This window comes from Centruroides sculpturatus, unplaced genomic scaffold (assembly GCF_000671375.1).
Source record: "Centruroides sculpturatus isolate CEXI.00-Female unplaced genomic scaffold, Cexi_2.0 scaffold131, whole genome shotgun sequence".
Lineage (NCBI taxonomy): Eukaryota > Metazoa > Arthropoda > Arachnida > Scorpiones > Buthidae > Centruroides > Centruroides sculpturatus.
In genome coordinates this window covers 307859-321497 of record NW_019384439.1, presented here as the reverse complement: position 1 = coordinate 321497, position 13639 = coordinate 307859, and the positions used below count along the sequence as shown (strand labels likewise).

The window sequence follows — 13639 nt, the reverse complement described above, 5'->3', positions numbered from 1 at the left end:
TTGCCAATGACAATCTGCTATTTTTATAATATATTAGTATTATTAGAATATATTATTATTATATCTGAAGTACAGAGCTCCCGTTGGGATTAGGCTTGCTCCCTTGTTTATTACGTACATCACCTCAGTGCAGGGTATTTACATTTATTCAAGTGTTGTGCAAATCATGGCTTCTAAAAAAACATAAAGGTGGTTTCAATTGAAACAAAGCAAGACATCATCAAAAGGAGTGAAAGTTGACAAGCACTTCCTTGTCAAATGGAGAGAGGTTCAGGAGTTTACCAACACTCATTATCCAAACAGAGCTGAGGCCAACAGGATCAATGATCTCTACAATGACACCCTTGTCCGTCATTTCCGACAGGTGTTGAAGGAGAGAGAGAAACAGACCACCTTGGACATGTTTTTCAAGAAGCAAGCTGCCAAAAAACAAAGGATGGAACAAGAGATGACCCTGCACGCTCCGGTAGCCTCTCCTGAATCTGACTCCAATTAAAAAACAATAAAAAGAGACTTGTTGCAATGTGTAAAAAGTCTGTATCTGTATGAATGTGTAAAGAAAGTAAAATATAAATTTTCATCTACAAGTACGTATCTTCTAATATCAGGACTTATACTGGCTTTACAGATAATGCTAGAGAGTTTCACAGAAAACGATTTTTTATTTTATATACCTGTAGCATTATCTGGAAGCCAGTATAATAAGTCCTGATATTAGAAGATATGTACTTGTAGACGAAAATTTATATTTTAGTAAGAAAATGATTTTGAGGCATTTTAATTAAACAATATTTTTAATAGTGTAAAGAAAGTGTTTCTCCACCTCCTCCTCACAACATCTGACTACCCGGCATAATTGGTGACTGTTCCATTTTCATTTATTTTATGGTACAATACGGTTATTTTATGCTGCAGAACGAATTATATGCTTTAACATGTATTTCTATGGGAAAATGCGTTTCGTATAACGGACATGCACCTGGAACGGATTAAGTATGTTATACGAGGAACCACTGTATATATTTAAATTGAATTTAAATTTATATACAGTGGTTGATCGGTTAACAAACATAATCCGTTCCAAGACTTTGTTTGTTATCCGAATTGTTNGCAGCCAGTCTGCTGAAACTTAGTATATCGTGCATGAATTGTCACATCTGTCAGTGTGTAAGTAATATTTGTTGCAAAATCTACATTGAATTGCCACAACAGATTTGCATTTTTCAAATTCTGTTGCAAAATGCAAAAAACTTTCTTCTTACCACTGAATGTCATGTTTTATCATGACTGCCACCCAGTAATGAAATCTGAAGTTAAAGTGTCAATAGTTATTACAAATGTAAACTTGGAGAGATTCTCTATTGATATGAGCTGTTCTGCTGTGTCTGCTTTAGTTATTACACTATTGAGCACCAAAAGCCTGGACAGAGTTATGAATAATCCTATAAATTCTAAAAAAGATATATATGTCCGTTTAGCAAAACCAAACTTAAATTATTGTGTAGTCAAAGATCTTATAGAAACTATCAATACTGCTAATATATTCTGACAAAGAAGTAAGTAATATATATATATATATATATATATTTAATAACTGTAAAATAACTTTTTGAATTATTTTTTCAAACAATTTCTTTAGAAGTTTATTGAAAAGGCATCGTTTTCTTCTTTAATTCTTCATTTAAGTCATCAAATCGGAGAAAACTTGTATATATACATTATATATATATAAAGTTTTATTCAGAAAGGACTACAAAATTGCACTTAATGCCATCCAGATGATATATTGTTCGAGCATTATAGAACTTCTTCTCCTAAAGTTATTGAATTGGAACAAATCAAATCGTAAAAATCAGAGAAGAGAAAAAGAGCACCAAGAAATAGTTCTTGATACAATATCAAACAGGATAGATCTACTCCTTAAAAAAAAAAAGAAAAAAATCATTCAAGGAAATAACAATTAACAATAAAGTGAGATTAACGAAGACAATAAAAATAATTGAAAATAAGTAAAAAATTATATACTAAAATACGAAAAAATAAAAAAAATTTTATGGAGAATTTTATATAAAAGTTGTTTAAAATATTTATTAAATCATATTTTTAAATATAAAATAAAACGTTTTAATTATTAAGTACGTACGCCTTAATTAAGGGTCAGATGATAACAAATAAAACTTAAACAAATCACAAGTGAGTAAATTTTACTTAATTACTTGCTGAATAAAATAATAACAATTAAATCTTTCATTAAAATTTAAACAAGAATATAAAATAAAATATAATGTAATTATGTTTTTGTTCTCTTCTAAGTATAATAATGTTCACAAAAGTTTTTAATGATTGTAAATAAAATATAAGTGTATCAGAAAGATAATCAAAAGTAGAAGATAGTACTCAACTTTGAAAATGAATTATTTAATATTTTATACAATATTCAAATTTTTATGAATGTTTCATTGTAACAAAGATACTCTACTGTACTTCCTAATTGCATCAAGTTGTTTTTATAACTATACAGCAATCGAAGTTGGATAAACATGCATCCCTTTTGTAAATAGTCTAGACTTAACTATAGAATAGCCCGAAGAGTAGCTTCTCGCCAAAGGCGAGCAAAGCTCTTCCTTTCTTTTTCGTGATTCGATTGACCACCCAGGAACTGCAGAGTGATCTGCATTGATTACAATACATCAACATATTTGATGGATGGATAAATGCAAAAATGCTTCTAGTCCCTGCTGTAAAATTTTATGCAAAGAAACTCTGAATATTAATTCGCTAATTTATAGTGTCTTCCCTCTTTCTCTTAAAAACAGGAAAGACGTGGAGCTTAGGAAAAAAAATGGAAGACACATTATAAATTTTCTAACTGAACAATTGGCATATGCTATTTTTCTTAATCGCTTACAAATTGGGCGGAGTTTTCAGTTCAGACTATTAAAAAAATAAAAATAATAATAATAAACATTTAGTTCCAAATAAGTGTAAAAGAAACATAAAACTATTTAATTCATTATATAAAGCTTACGTTATTATCATAAATTATACTCTCTTATGAAACTAAACGTTATTAATGCTTAAATGAAAGAATAATATCACAATAAAAGCTGGAGTTTTATTTAAATAATTCATGTAAATTATTACAGTCGAATCTCCTATTAGAAACCTTACAACGACGACCATTTTTCAGGGATATTTTTTTGAACAAAATTGCATACAAAATAACCTCTAAAACAGCAGCCACCTCCGAACAACGTCCATTTTTTTTTTTNCCGATAACCCGGCATTTTCACAAACTCGGCCACCCTTCGGTCCACATTAGGCCGAGTTTTTGAGGTTCTACTGTATTTATTAATTTACTTAGTTTATTATCATCATTGTATATTTCTTTAGAAATTTAAAAATGGAATATTATTTAGAAAATATATGCTAGAATTATTGAACCATAATGACTTGAAAATATACTAGGTTCTTGCTAATTTAGCTATTCCTTGCACAGTGAGGTGCTAGATTACTGTGTTTGTGTAGACCTAAAGGCAATGGATGACATGACCTATCACCCGTTGTACTGATGATTTTTGGAGGTGGCAGCCAAATAATAAGGTGCGCTGACATGCAATACTATAAATAGAAATGAAATCCAAGTAAACAGAAAATGTGTGACATACTTTTCTTGTTTGTTAACATTTTCATGGAAATGAAAGTATATAGATGATTACACTGGAAGGTATACCCAATAATTGAGAGGCTGGATTAATAAGGGTGTACCATATATGAAAAGGTAATAATAAATTACAGAAAGTTAAAAAAAAAATTAAATGTAAGTCTGGTTTGTATGTATACACAGTATGAATACAATATTATTATTTTGAATAGTAAATTAAATGTTTGGTGGTTGTGCAATATGGAATACATCATATGCATTGTGGTNTACACTTAAAAAAATGTTATAAGTATAATAAATGTAAGCCGATTAGTTTTCTAAATTTTTTTTTATGATATTTTTCTACTTAATTTAAATATACTGAGATTTATTTATTAAGTTTCAAATCATTACTGAAAAATTTAGTCAGAATATTAATAGTTTCACAGGAGAGAAAAAAAAAGTTCTATTAAATTTTCATTTTAACTGTAATATTCTGTGTTAAAGGAAATTTTTTAAGGTAAGAAAGAAAGTATTGCAAAAGAATTTCTTGAGGGAACATCAAAAACTTTCTTCTTCTGTACCACTTTTCGTCGTCATGCTTCGTCTATTGATTACGTTAATCAATGAAAGGAGCGTATGGCCACTCCGTTTTCCATTAGAACAGTTGAGATGGCAGAGGGGCAAGAAGTTGGAAAGAGAACTTGCAGGGTAATGCGAAACGTGGGGAAGACGAAAATGGCTCGTCGTAAATCAAAGCAACAACTGCTAGCTATTGTGAAAACCGATGTGAATTATCCAGAACTATAACTCGGAAGGGAGTTTTGGATGAAAATATTCTCTACCCACCCTTCATTCTTATCTTCGGCAATATGAGTGTTGGCACAGTTACAGTAATCTTTCCAATAAGAAGTGAATCCTTGTCGATATTATCCCATAAATATTCTTTGTGAAGACGACTTTTGTGTATTAGAGTCAAAGCTGAATCAACACTCAGCTTTTTCAATGAAGATATCTAAAGGAATTTTCTCTTATATACATTTTCTGATTTTTTCTAGATTGTAGATTTTCTGTTGTTGAACGTTTGTCACTTGGTTATCCTGTATTTTTCTTAATGTATGTTTGCCTTCTTGATTCGTCTTCTTTATGATGTAGTGATACATATATTTTACATTAATGTCAATTTTCAAATGCTAAGAAATATTTATTTTATTTTCCTGGAAATTCGAAAATTTCTTTAAAAAGTAATACGTGATTGATCATTATTTAGCATGCATTAATTCCTAAAATTATTTAGAGGATTTCTTCAGTGTTATGTGTTAATTAATTACAGTTTCATTCGCCAAAAGTTTACTAATTTATAATAATTTCATACTTTGTATATGAAGTAATTACCTTTAAAATGTTTATAATTAATAAATGTGTTATAAATAAAAAAACTTTTACATATAATTTAAATGCATTCTTTAAAGAATTAAAACAATTTTTGGTGCTTAATTTATCCTTAATAATTGTATAATAATAATAATAATATTTTAAAATTCGAATAAACTTATATTAATAAATATACGTGTATATAAGTTACATTACATCAGATGTTGGTTTTTATTTTACTTAAAAAAAATCATAGTTTAATATAAAACTTTTTTCTAAACGAATAAGTTTAAATCTGCACTTATTTTTAATATATACTTGAAAAAACACAAAAATGCAAATAACTTTACAAGTAATGGTAAAAATTTTAAAGTAATTTAAGAACTTTGTGTATTACTTTAATATTTCAATAACGTTTTTGTAGTTTAAAATTATTTTCTGAATAATATTTCTATCTTATTTAATAGTTTATCATCAAAAAACATTATCTTCAACTAAATTTAATAAAGCAGAAACGACTTTCAAACTTTCGACTGTGGTTTTTGTAACCAGTCAGATGATTGATTAAAGCTAGAAGACGTGTTTGAAAAAAATAAATTTCATTTTAAAATAAAAGCAAATAGCCTTTAAAATATTTAAAATATACAAATTTAATATTTATTCTTTACTAAGTTAAATAAAATACAAAAATTTTAATATGAGGAACGTACTAGAAACACAAGTTTATATATTAATATAAAATCCAAGAATAAAATGAAAGTATTGCTTGTACTAGTGGAAGGAGGATTTTTAAACGGATTCAGTAACACCCTACTGTTTTCTAAAGTATTGTATCACCTGATCAGAGAAAAAGAATTACAGGAAGGTAAAAAGAAAATCACTAAATAAAACAAAAAGTTATAAAACTCTTAACAAAACTGTTGATCTTCTCCTTCTTAGAAAATCTGATCTCTTAAAGAACATCTGAGCTGAAGATAAAGAAATTGTTACTTTCACACCTGTGCTAACAACAGTAGTAGCATAAGGTCTAATATTTTTTAAAATAAAGTTTCATGGATCTTTAACCGGATAAAAATACTATTATCTTATATTTGGTAGAAGTATCATAAAGAGAAGACATAAAACTAGAGTAGATAATGGCTTCTGATATAAAATACTGAAATTTACTTTAATATTAAATGGTAAGCTTATTATATTAGACTTTCTAAATGGTTATTTTTATTAGATTTCCATCATTGATTTTTTTTTTAGATGATTGATACTAAGAAGCAAAAGTCTTTTCAATTATGGCTGTGTTTTCANAATTGAATATTATTTCAATTATAATATTGTAAATAAAAGAAATGATAAATATTCTGGAGTGCAAAATTTTATTAGAGCTAATAGTAACAAATTAACAATACAAAAATATTTGAAAGATACCTGTTCATTCATTAATGATCTTTTTATGTTAATACAGAAGGCCTGATTTATTTGCCAAATAATTATTATAATCAGTTAATATAAATTATTTATGTTAATGGAATATTTTTTTTTTCATTGCTTTAATGGAGAGATTTTATACTGATTTGATTGACATATTTATACATTGGTTATATTGAATTTATAATTTTTTAGAAATGTTTTACTATGTTTATTGGTTTAATATAACAGATCTGTGACGTGATAAGAATTATGTACATTGCTTCATAATGACTAGAAACTATAAATTCAAATTACTGGTACTTTGTACTTCAAACACTTCAGAGTTTGAACATTAAATTCAACAAAAATTTGCCTTGGAGTATGAACTGTGCATGCAGTGAAAAAATGCACTCGAAGTGTAAACACAATCTGTTGTATGCCCAAGTCTCTCATTCTTGCCTTATGTTTCTATATTTTTAGTGCTTTTTTTTTGTTTAGTTGCTTTATTTTTGGTGTTTGGTTATTTAAAGTGTGTGTTGTTAATCAATTTTTAGCAATTTCTTTCTGCAATTTTTCATCTTTAACAGCTTTTGGGCACACCTTATATTTGTATCCTTTGGTTCAAAATTTCTTGAACAGACTTTCTTAAACCACATTTACATGTTAGAAGTTTAGCAGCAAACATATTAAGAATCATCTTTTACTATTTTGCATGGTGTTATATCCTTTCTGAAACTCATAAAGCATAATATGCCTGATATGCTTTTCATCTGAAGACATTTCAACTTGATTTTACTCTAACAAAATGTGAAGTAAAAAGTTTAAATAAGCCTCTGAACAAAGAATAGCCTACAATCTCACATGTGTAAATTCCAGAACTGTTATAATTGAATTGTGCATCTCTATTAAGTAACATTAACTGTTAACCTTTGTAGAGAGGGTTCGTCAGATATGGCACTATCACGATGTAGTGGAGAATAAATGTGGAAAATTTTTAAGAATTTTCCCACAAGTCTTGTTTCCGTTTCAGAAAAAATTTTTTAAACAGTTACGTCTAGTAAAGAAAAAAATCTTTCTTTATTGTCACACAATTCCTTTTTATGTGAATTTTTTTTCGTGGTAATTTTTGGCTAAAATTTTTTTGCGGATATAGATGTTCTCCAGTGCCATGTGATCGCCCTTGATGGGTATATCCGTCAATCACTGCAGAGTGGTTAAAAATATACAAACATTTTCTGTTCAACCCAATATAATCTTTAATTATTATGCCTTTTTGTCCTTTTTTTAACACTATTTATAATTTATTTTGTATACTAGTACATTCTATATATTAACAGGACTTATTATACTGGAATTATGGATGCAGATGTTTAGTCTTACAGTTTAAAAATAATGTTCTTTATTAAGTTCACCACAGGTGAACTTAATAAAGAACATTATTTTTCTGCATCCATAATTCCAGTATAATAAGTCCTGTTAATATATAGAATGTACTAGTATACAAAATAAATTATAAACAATATAATCTTTGCTTAAATAACCACTGCATCTGAGAAGTGTGTGAAATAACAAAGCCTAAGAGGAAGGTTGTAATATTGATAATTGAAAATGGAACTTATTGCAAAACATGAAAGCTATATTATGTATGGTAGATCGGGTGGTCATGTTTTAAGATGCCAAAAGTTGACAGTGTGCAACCAGTAAATGTATACAGTATTTATTTATTTTATTATTGTTTTTGTATGTTAATATTATTTAGGGCATTTGATTGTGTTATTTTTACCTTAAATTATGTGTTTGTTGTTTTAAGTTTCTCAAAATGATTCATTGTTTATGGTCTGGGAATGAATTAATTCACTTTGTTATTTCTAAGAGGGAAATGGACTTTGAATGATTCAGAGTTTAAATGGCCTCATGGAATGTTTTAAATTTGAATAATGAGACATCACTGTATTTTCTTTCTATTTTGTAACCTCAAATTCATCTTATTACTTCTTGTCAATGAATAGAGTTATTCTTCTAAAACAATGAATTAGGATAAATGCATTCAGGAGTCACTGCAGTGACTCCCTGCCAAATAAAAAGTCACTGACTGACTATATATATATACACAGTAATTAAAGTTGCTGGGTTTTGGGAGTAGATTTCTTTTCCCCAAACACCTGAAGTAATTCCGAATATCTTGTTTGAAAGAAAATTGTTTTCTTAGGTAGTGTGTAAAATTTTAAGATTTTTTGTAATGCAGCTGTTGAAATATAATTGAAGCAATTGAAAAGTACAAAAATTGCTATAAAAAAAAAAAAAAAAAGCTGTATTTTCTTCTTTTTCTTCATCTGGCACTGCAGATGCTCATAGAGAAAAACTACTGGGTCTAGAAAGCTCAAATTTTAAACTTAACCATTTCTCGTTATCAGTGAGGTGCTCATGAAACTTCCAAGACGATAGGTCAAAGTTCTTGGGGGTTTCCCATAGAGCTAATTGGTTTACCACTTAATTTTATGCTTATAAAGGTAAAATTGCATGGAAACAAATGACTTTTATTCAAAATATTGTTCAGAAATACAAAAAGCTCAAATTTATACCAATTAAAACATTTTATAGCAATTTTCTAAATGGCATATCAAAAGTGTCGGCCAGTGCTGACTGAAATGAATATTGAAAGCATTCAGTTGGCAATGCATTTGATCAGCAGTGCATTCAGTCACCGAGTGCTGACCAAATTGTATGTCATCGTCTTGTGTCTTCATGTAATAATACAATTATTAAACAAAAACAATTGATATCCAAAGAAAAACATCTGAGATGTAAAAAAATTATGCCAAGTAAAAATTTATGACAATTTAGACAACAATACAGTTTTTCTTTGGTAAAGATGAACTTGGAAGCAGAATCTACAACATTTTTACCTGTATTATTGTTTTCTACGTTTCATCTCCAAGTACCAAGCTTATTTTTACGAAAGAAAAAGTTCTAAGAAAAATTTTGGCCATTGTCTAAGTTGTCATAAATTTTTAGTTGTCATAACTTTTTTTACATCTCAGATGTTTTTCTTTGGCTACATTGATTCATCTGTTGGATAATGATTTAATTACATTCAAATAAAGTTGAATTTTAGTTAATTGGATATTAATAAAATGCTCAAAAATTATTTAAGAAATGCTTTATTAAAAATTAAAACATATGTACTATAAATAGCTTTTTACACTGTTTTATGAATGCAAAAATGAATATTACTTCGTATTTCAATATTTATATCTTGAATAATGCAGTGATGAATTAATGTAATTCACTTTAATAGAACACAGACATGTGGAACAAATTTGTCATCCAGCCTAACTGAGATTCTATTGATTCTATTTTATCTTATTGTAGAGTACTGAGTTAAATAAGTATTTAAAACAATTTGAAATTAATTGGCTCAATTTGAAATATTTTATCAGCCATATCTATATTTTGTACTTGTCACCGTGTAAACACAGCTTAACTCTTTCAGATGGCTTGATATAGAGAAATTAAAATGATAGTAAGATGTATCTGAATAGTATGAAGTATAAGTTTATAAGCAATGATTGCCACATGATGTGGGTTGTTTGTATAAGTGACAGAAACGGTTCCTTTTTTCAATGCAATCAAAGTTTTTGGATCTCAAAGATTACATTATATCAAGTTATCAGTTTACCTGATGTAAAAACTTTATCATGAAAATAACACACAGTTTAGTGGTCAAATTGAATATAAGCACTTGGCTTTGATCAAAAAACTTATTCATTTTCTATCTTTTTGTGAGGTTTAAAAATGTTTTATTAGTAAAATTGAATTTTTTAAAAAAATAAGAATTTTAAAATATTTATAGCTTGTAAATTTATTATTTTAAAATGAAATGTATATATGACATCTTGGGCCTATATATATTGTACAGTACATTTTTGTGCAAATATAAAATGTAAACAAATTTTTTCTAAATTGAAATAAACTAGTTTTAAAGATATTTGATAGTAATTACATAGAGCAAGACAAAACCTTTCTCACTTGTTTCTAGCCGTTTATACACGAGTATGAACATTTTCGGCCTTCTTAATAGGCCTTCTTCAGGTTGTCTTGGTCATCTTAAAATAGCTCTAGCTCCAAATGCATAGAAATTACATAGAGCTTTATCAGATAACTTTCACTTATTTTTGTCTGATGAAGTTCTATATACAGTAAAAATATTATCAAAATATTTTTTTATTTACTTTATTTCTTTCAATGGAAACATGTTTACATATTATATTTGTTTAGATGTACGGTAGTCTCTCAATTTTATAGACTAATTGATAGAAGAGGTATCTGCTATTACTAAAAGTTTGTTAAATTGAATTTGCTTTAAAAACTTATATTAATAACAATGTTACAATGTACCATACAGTACATTGAGTAATTTATACATGCTAGTAAAATGTATAACTCCAAATATAAGCCAGGAATTGGAAGTTTCTAAAAATAACAACCTAATAATAATTTATATTTCCTTTTTATATTAATGGAAATAATGCAAAAAATATTGCAGTTTATTATTATCTGAAAAGAGGATTAAATTGAAGACAGAATGTAAATTTTATAATGTTTCATCAGCTGCATTTACATTCTATATGCTCTATGAAGATAAAAGTAGGTGGTCATTTTGAGTAACTTTTTGTAAATTTAAAACAAGTTATTTTATGAATAAGCATTCTAAAATTGACATGATTTTGGTATCACTGATTTAGTATATACCATTCTGAATTTCTCTAAGATTTTATATTCTAAAATAATTTTAGGGCATTCTTTATATTAATAGATATGATGATAAGCTTGCTGTTGGTAGTTTGTTTACTTGTGATTTCTTTAAAGCATTTCATTTAGTTAGCTCAGTGTTAAAATATCAAGTCTACATTATCTTATCATAATTAAATTTAAAATAACTTCCTCTATTATTATTTTACATCTTTTTATAAAGGACAAAGATTTAGATTTAATATGAACCTTTCTAACCTTATTGGCTTTAAGATATATAGTTACTTTTTCTTATAGTTATGTAACAATATTAAAATTTTTATTATAAATTTGATCTTCATATTGAATGTTTTTGAAATAAGGATTTAAGCACTTTAAATGTAGAAAAATTAATATCAAACTTTAGAGACCTTCATCGCATATTGGTCCAATGGTGAATTGGGTCGAGGGGATGGTTACACGAAGTCACATGACCCAGATTGCTAACTCGTGTATGTCTTTGGGATCGTAACATTATATAAAAAGAAATGAAAAATTGTTTAGCACAGATTATTAATGAATCAGTTTTTTTTAAAACTTTTTCCTCAAGTTTTTTATATGATTATCAACAGAAAAACAATATATTATACTTAAATTGTTAGAAGTGAAATTTATTTCAATCTATACTTTCAAAATATTCCATAATGTCTGCAAATCAATCAATACTCAAATTTCATTCAAAGTGTTCATCCACATTTAAATTTTCATTAAAAGATTTACTTGTAATAAAGATATAATAATTATTTGTAATGAAAGACATGGTATAATGGTATAAAACTGAAAATTTTATTTGTTGTTGATGATCCAAATTTTTTTTTTCCAGGATCCTTTCGATCCTGAAGAGTTTGTAGAAAGATTAGCTTGGCGGACAACTGGAGGACACAATGAGGGTGATAATTTTGATCCAAATATTCTCCATGAGGCATTTGATCAAGCTATCAGAGATCTTCGTATCTTGTATGAGAATACCAAAAAAAAATGTGAGAGACTTAAAATGATATGTCGTGAAGAAGAAAAAAGACATTGGGATAAAATTAGTGAACTTGAAGAAAAAAATAAGGTAACTGTAGATTTTTAAATAAAAGACTTATTTTTTTACACTAAATTTATTTTATATTATGTATTTTCTAGTAATTCTCTCATTTATTAGTTAAAACTATTGTGTCATTCTTTTTATTGATCATTATATAACTATATCTTATGATTTTATTCTTTTTAGGTAACTAGATTATAATTTTTATTGACATGATTAATCAATAACATCCAATGTTCACAATATCTATTTGTGTGTTTAAACAAATATTTAAAATTTATGATAATGAAAATAGTTAAATTATCAAGATAAAATCAATTTATTTGGACATTTTGATAAATTGATGATAGCATTTTATTTTAGGTTTTTAATTTGATGAAACTTTTAAATTTTTTTTAATACAGTAGAGCATCGTTTATTCGAATCAATTGGGGACTGGTGTTGTTCGGATAACCAATTATGTACGAAAAAATATTATTAATTTATCCCATGTTGAAATTTTTCTCCGTTGCGTGTTGCTTTGCGTTCAATTTTTGTCAATGTTAAACTTAACGTAAACTTTTTAAAATAATAATCGTGGCTATTGTATCATTAAAAATTATTTCTTTATTTTGTACAAACAAAATAAATATATTGAAAAATATAAAAACAAAAAAAATTATACTTTAGAAGTTAATCTAGTATCAAAAAAGTTCGATTCAGCACGACACACAGTCCTCGGAAAAACACCACACAAAAGTGCCAGTGCTGCCAGCTAAAACACACACATCAACAAAAAAAATATTGGAGTAGCCCGAGATATAGCCAAAGATTACAGTGCCACAGCACTAGCGAAAATTTAAATTTGACGACTGGAATGCTTTCGAATAAACGACGCTCTACTGCATATTGAAATATTTTGAAATAAACAGGAATTAGAATATGTAAATTTTTGTTTTTATATTTTGATATTTATAATCTTGGTGTTAAACAAATATTTTGAAAAAAATTTTATTTTCACTTTTTTTATTAATTTGTATTTATCATTAGAGTTTTATTCATTGTATATGATTTGCTTTATATCTCAATTAATATTAATATATTTCAATATTTAAAATAAAAATACAGTAGAACCTCGAAAACTCGGCTCTCGATAACCCGGCACTACGGATAACTCGGCCACATCCTGGCAGGGCAAAAAAAGCCTTAGTTAATTAATTTTCATTATAGACAGCTTTATAAAAGTATAAAAGCTCTCATAAAGTATTTTTCTGAAGTCTGTCTTATCAGGTAAATTACTGTACACAGTGTATTCATTAATTTTCATTTTCATGTAGTGGCTCTATGCCTTCATAAAGGACGTACTTTTCCTTTGTTTAAGGGTATTTGTTGGGCATATTCTCTGTTGTTATATT

The 13639-nt window shown here is 27.4% G+C and overlaps 1 protein-coding gene across 1 annotated transcript in view; it reads left to right on the top strand.

Moving 5' to 3' along the window:
• LOC111620096 (exocyst complex component 5-like) overlaps positions 1-13639 on the top strand; it is a 49434-nt gene that overhangs the window by 4804 nt on the left and 30991 nt on the right. The window contains exon 2 of the mRNA XM_023361940.1: positions 12036-12272. Coding sequence (XP_023217708.1) covers positions 12036-12272 — 237 coding nt within the window. The remainder of the gene's footprint in view (positions 1-12035; positions 12273-13639) is intronic.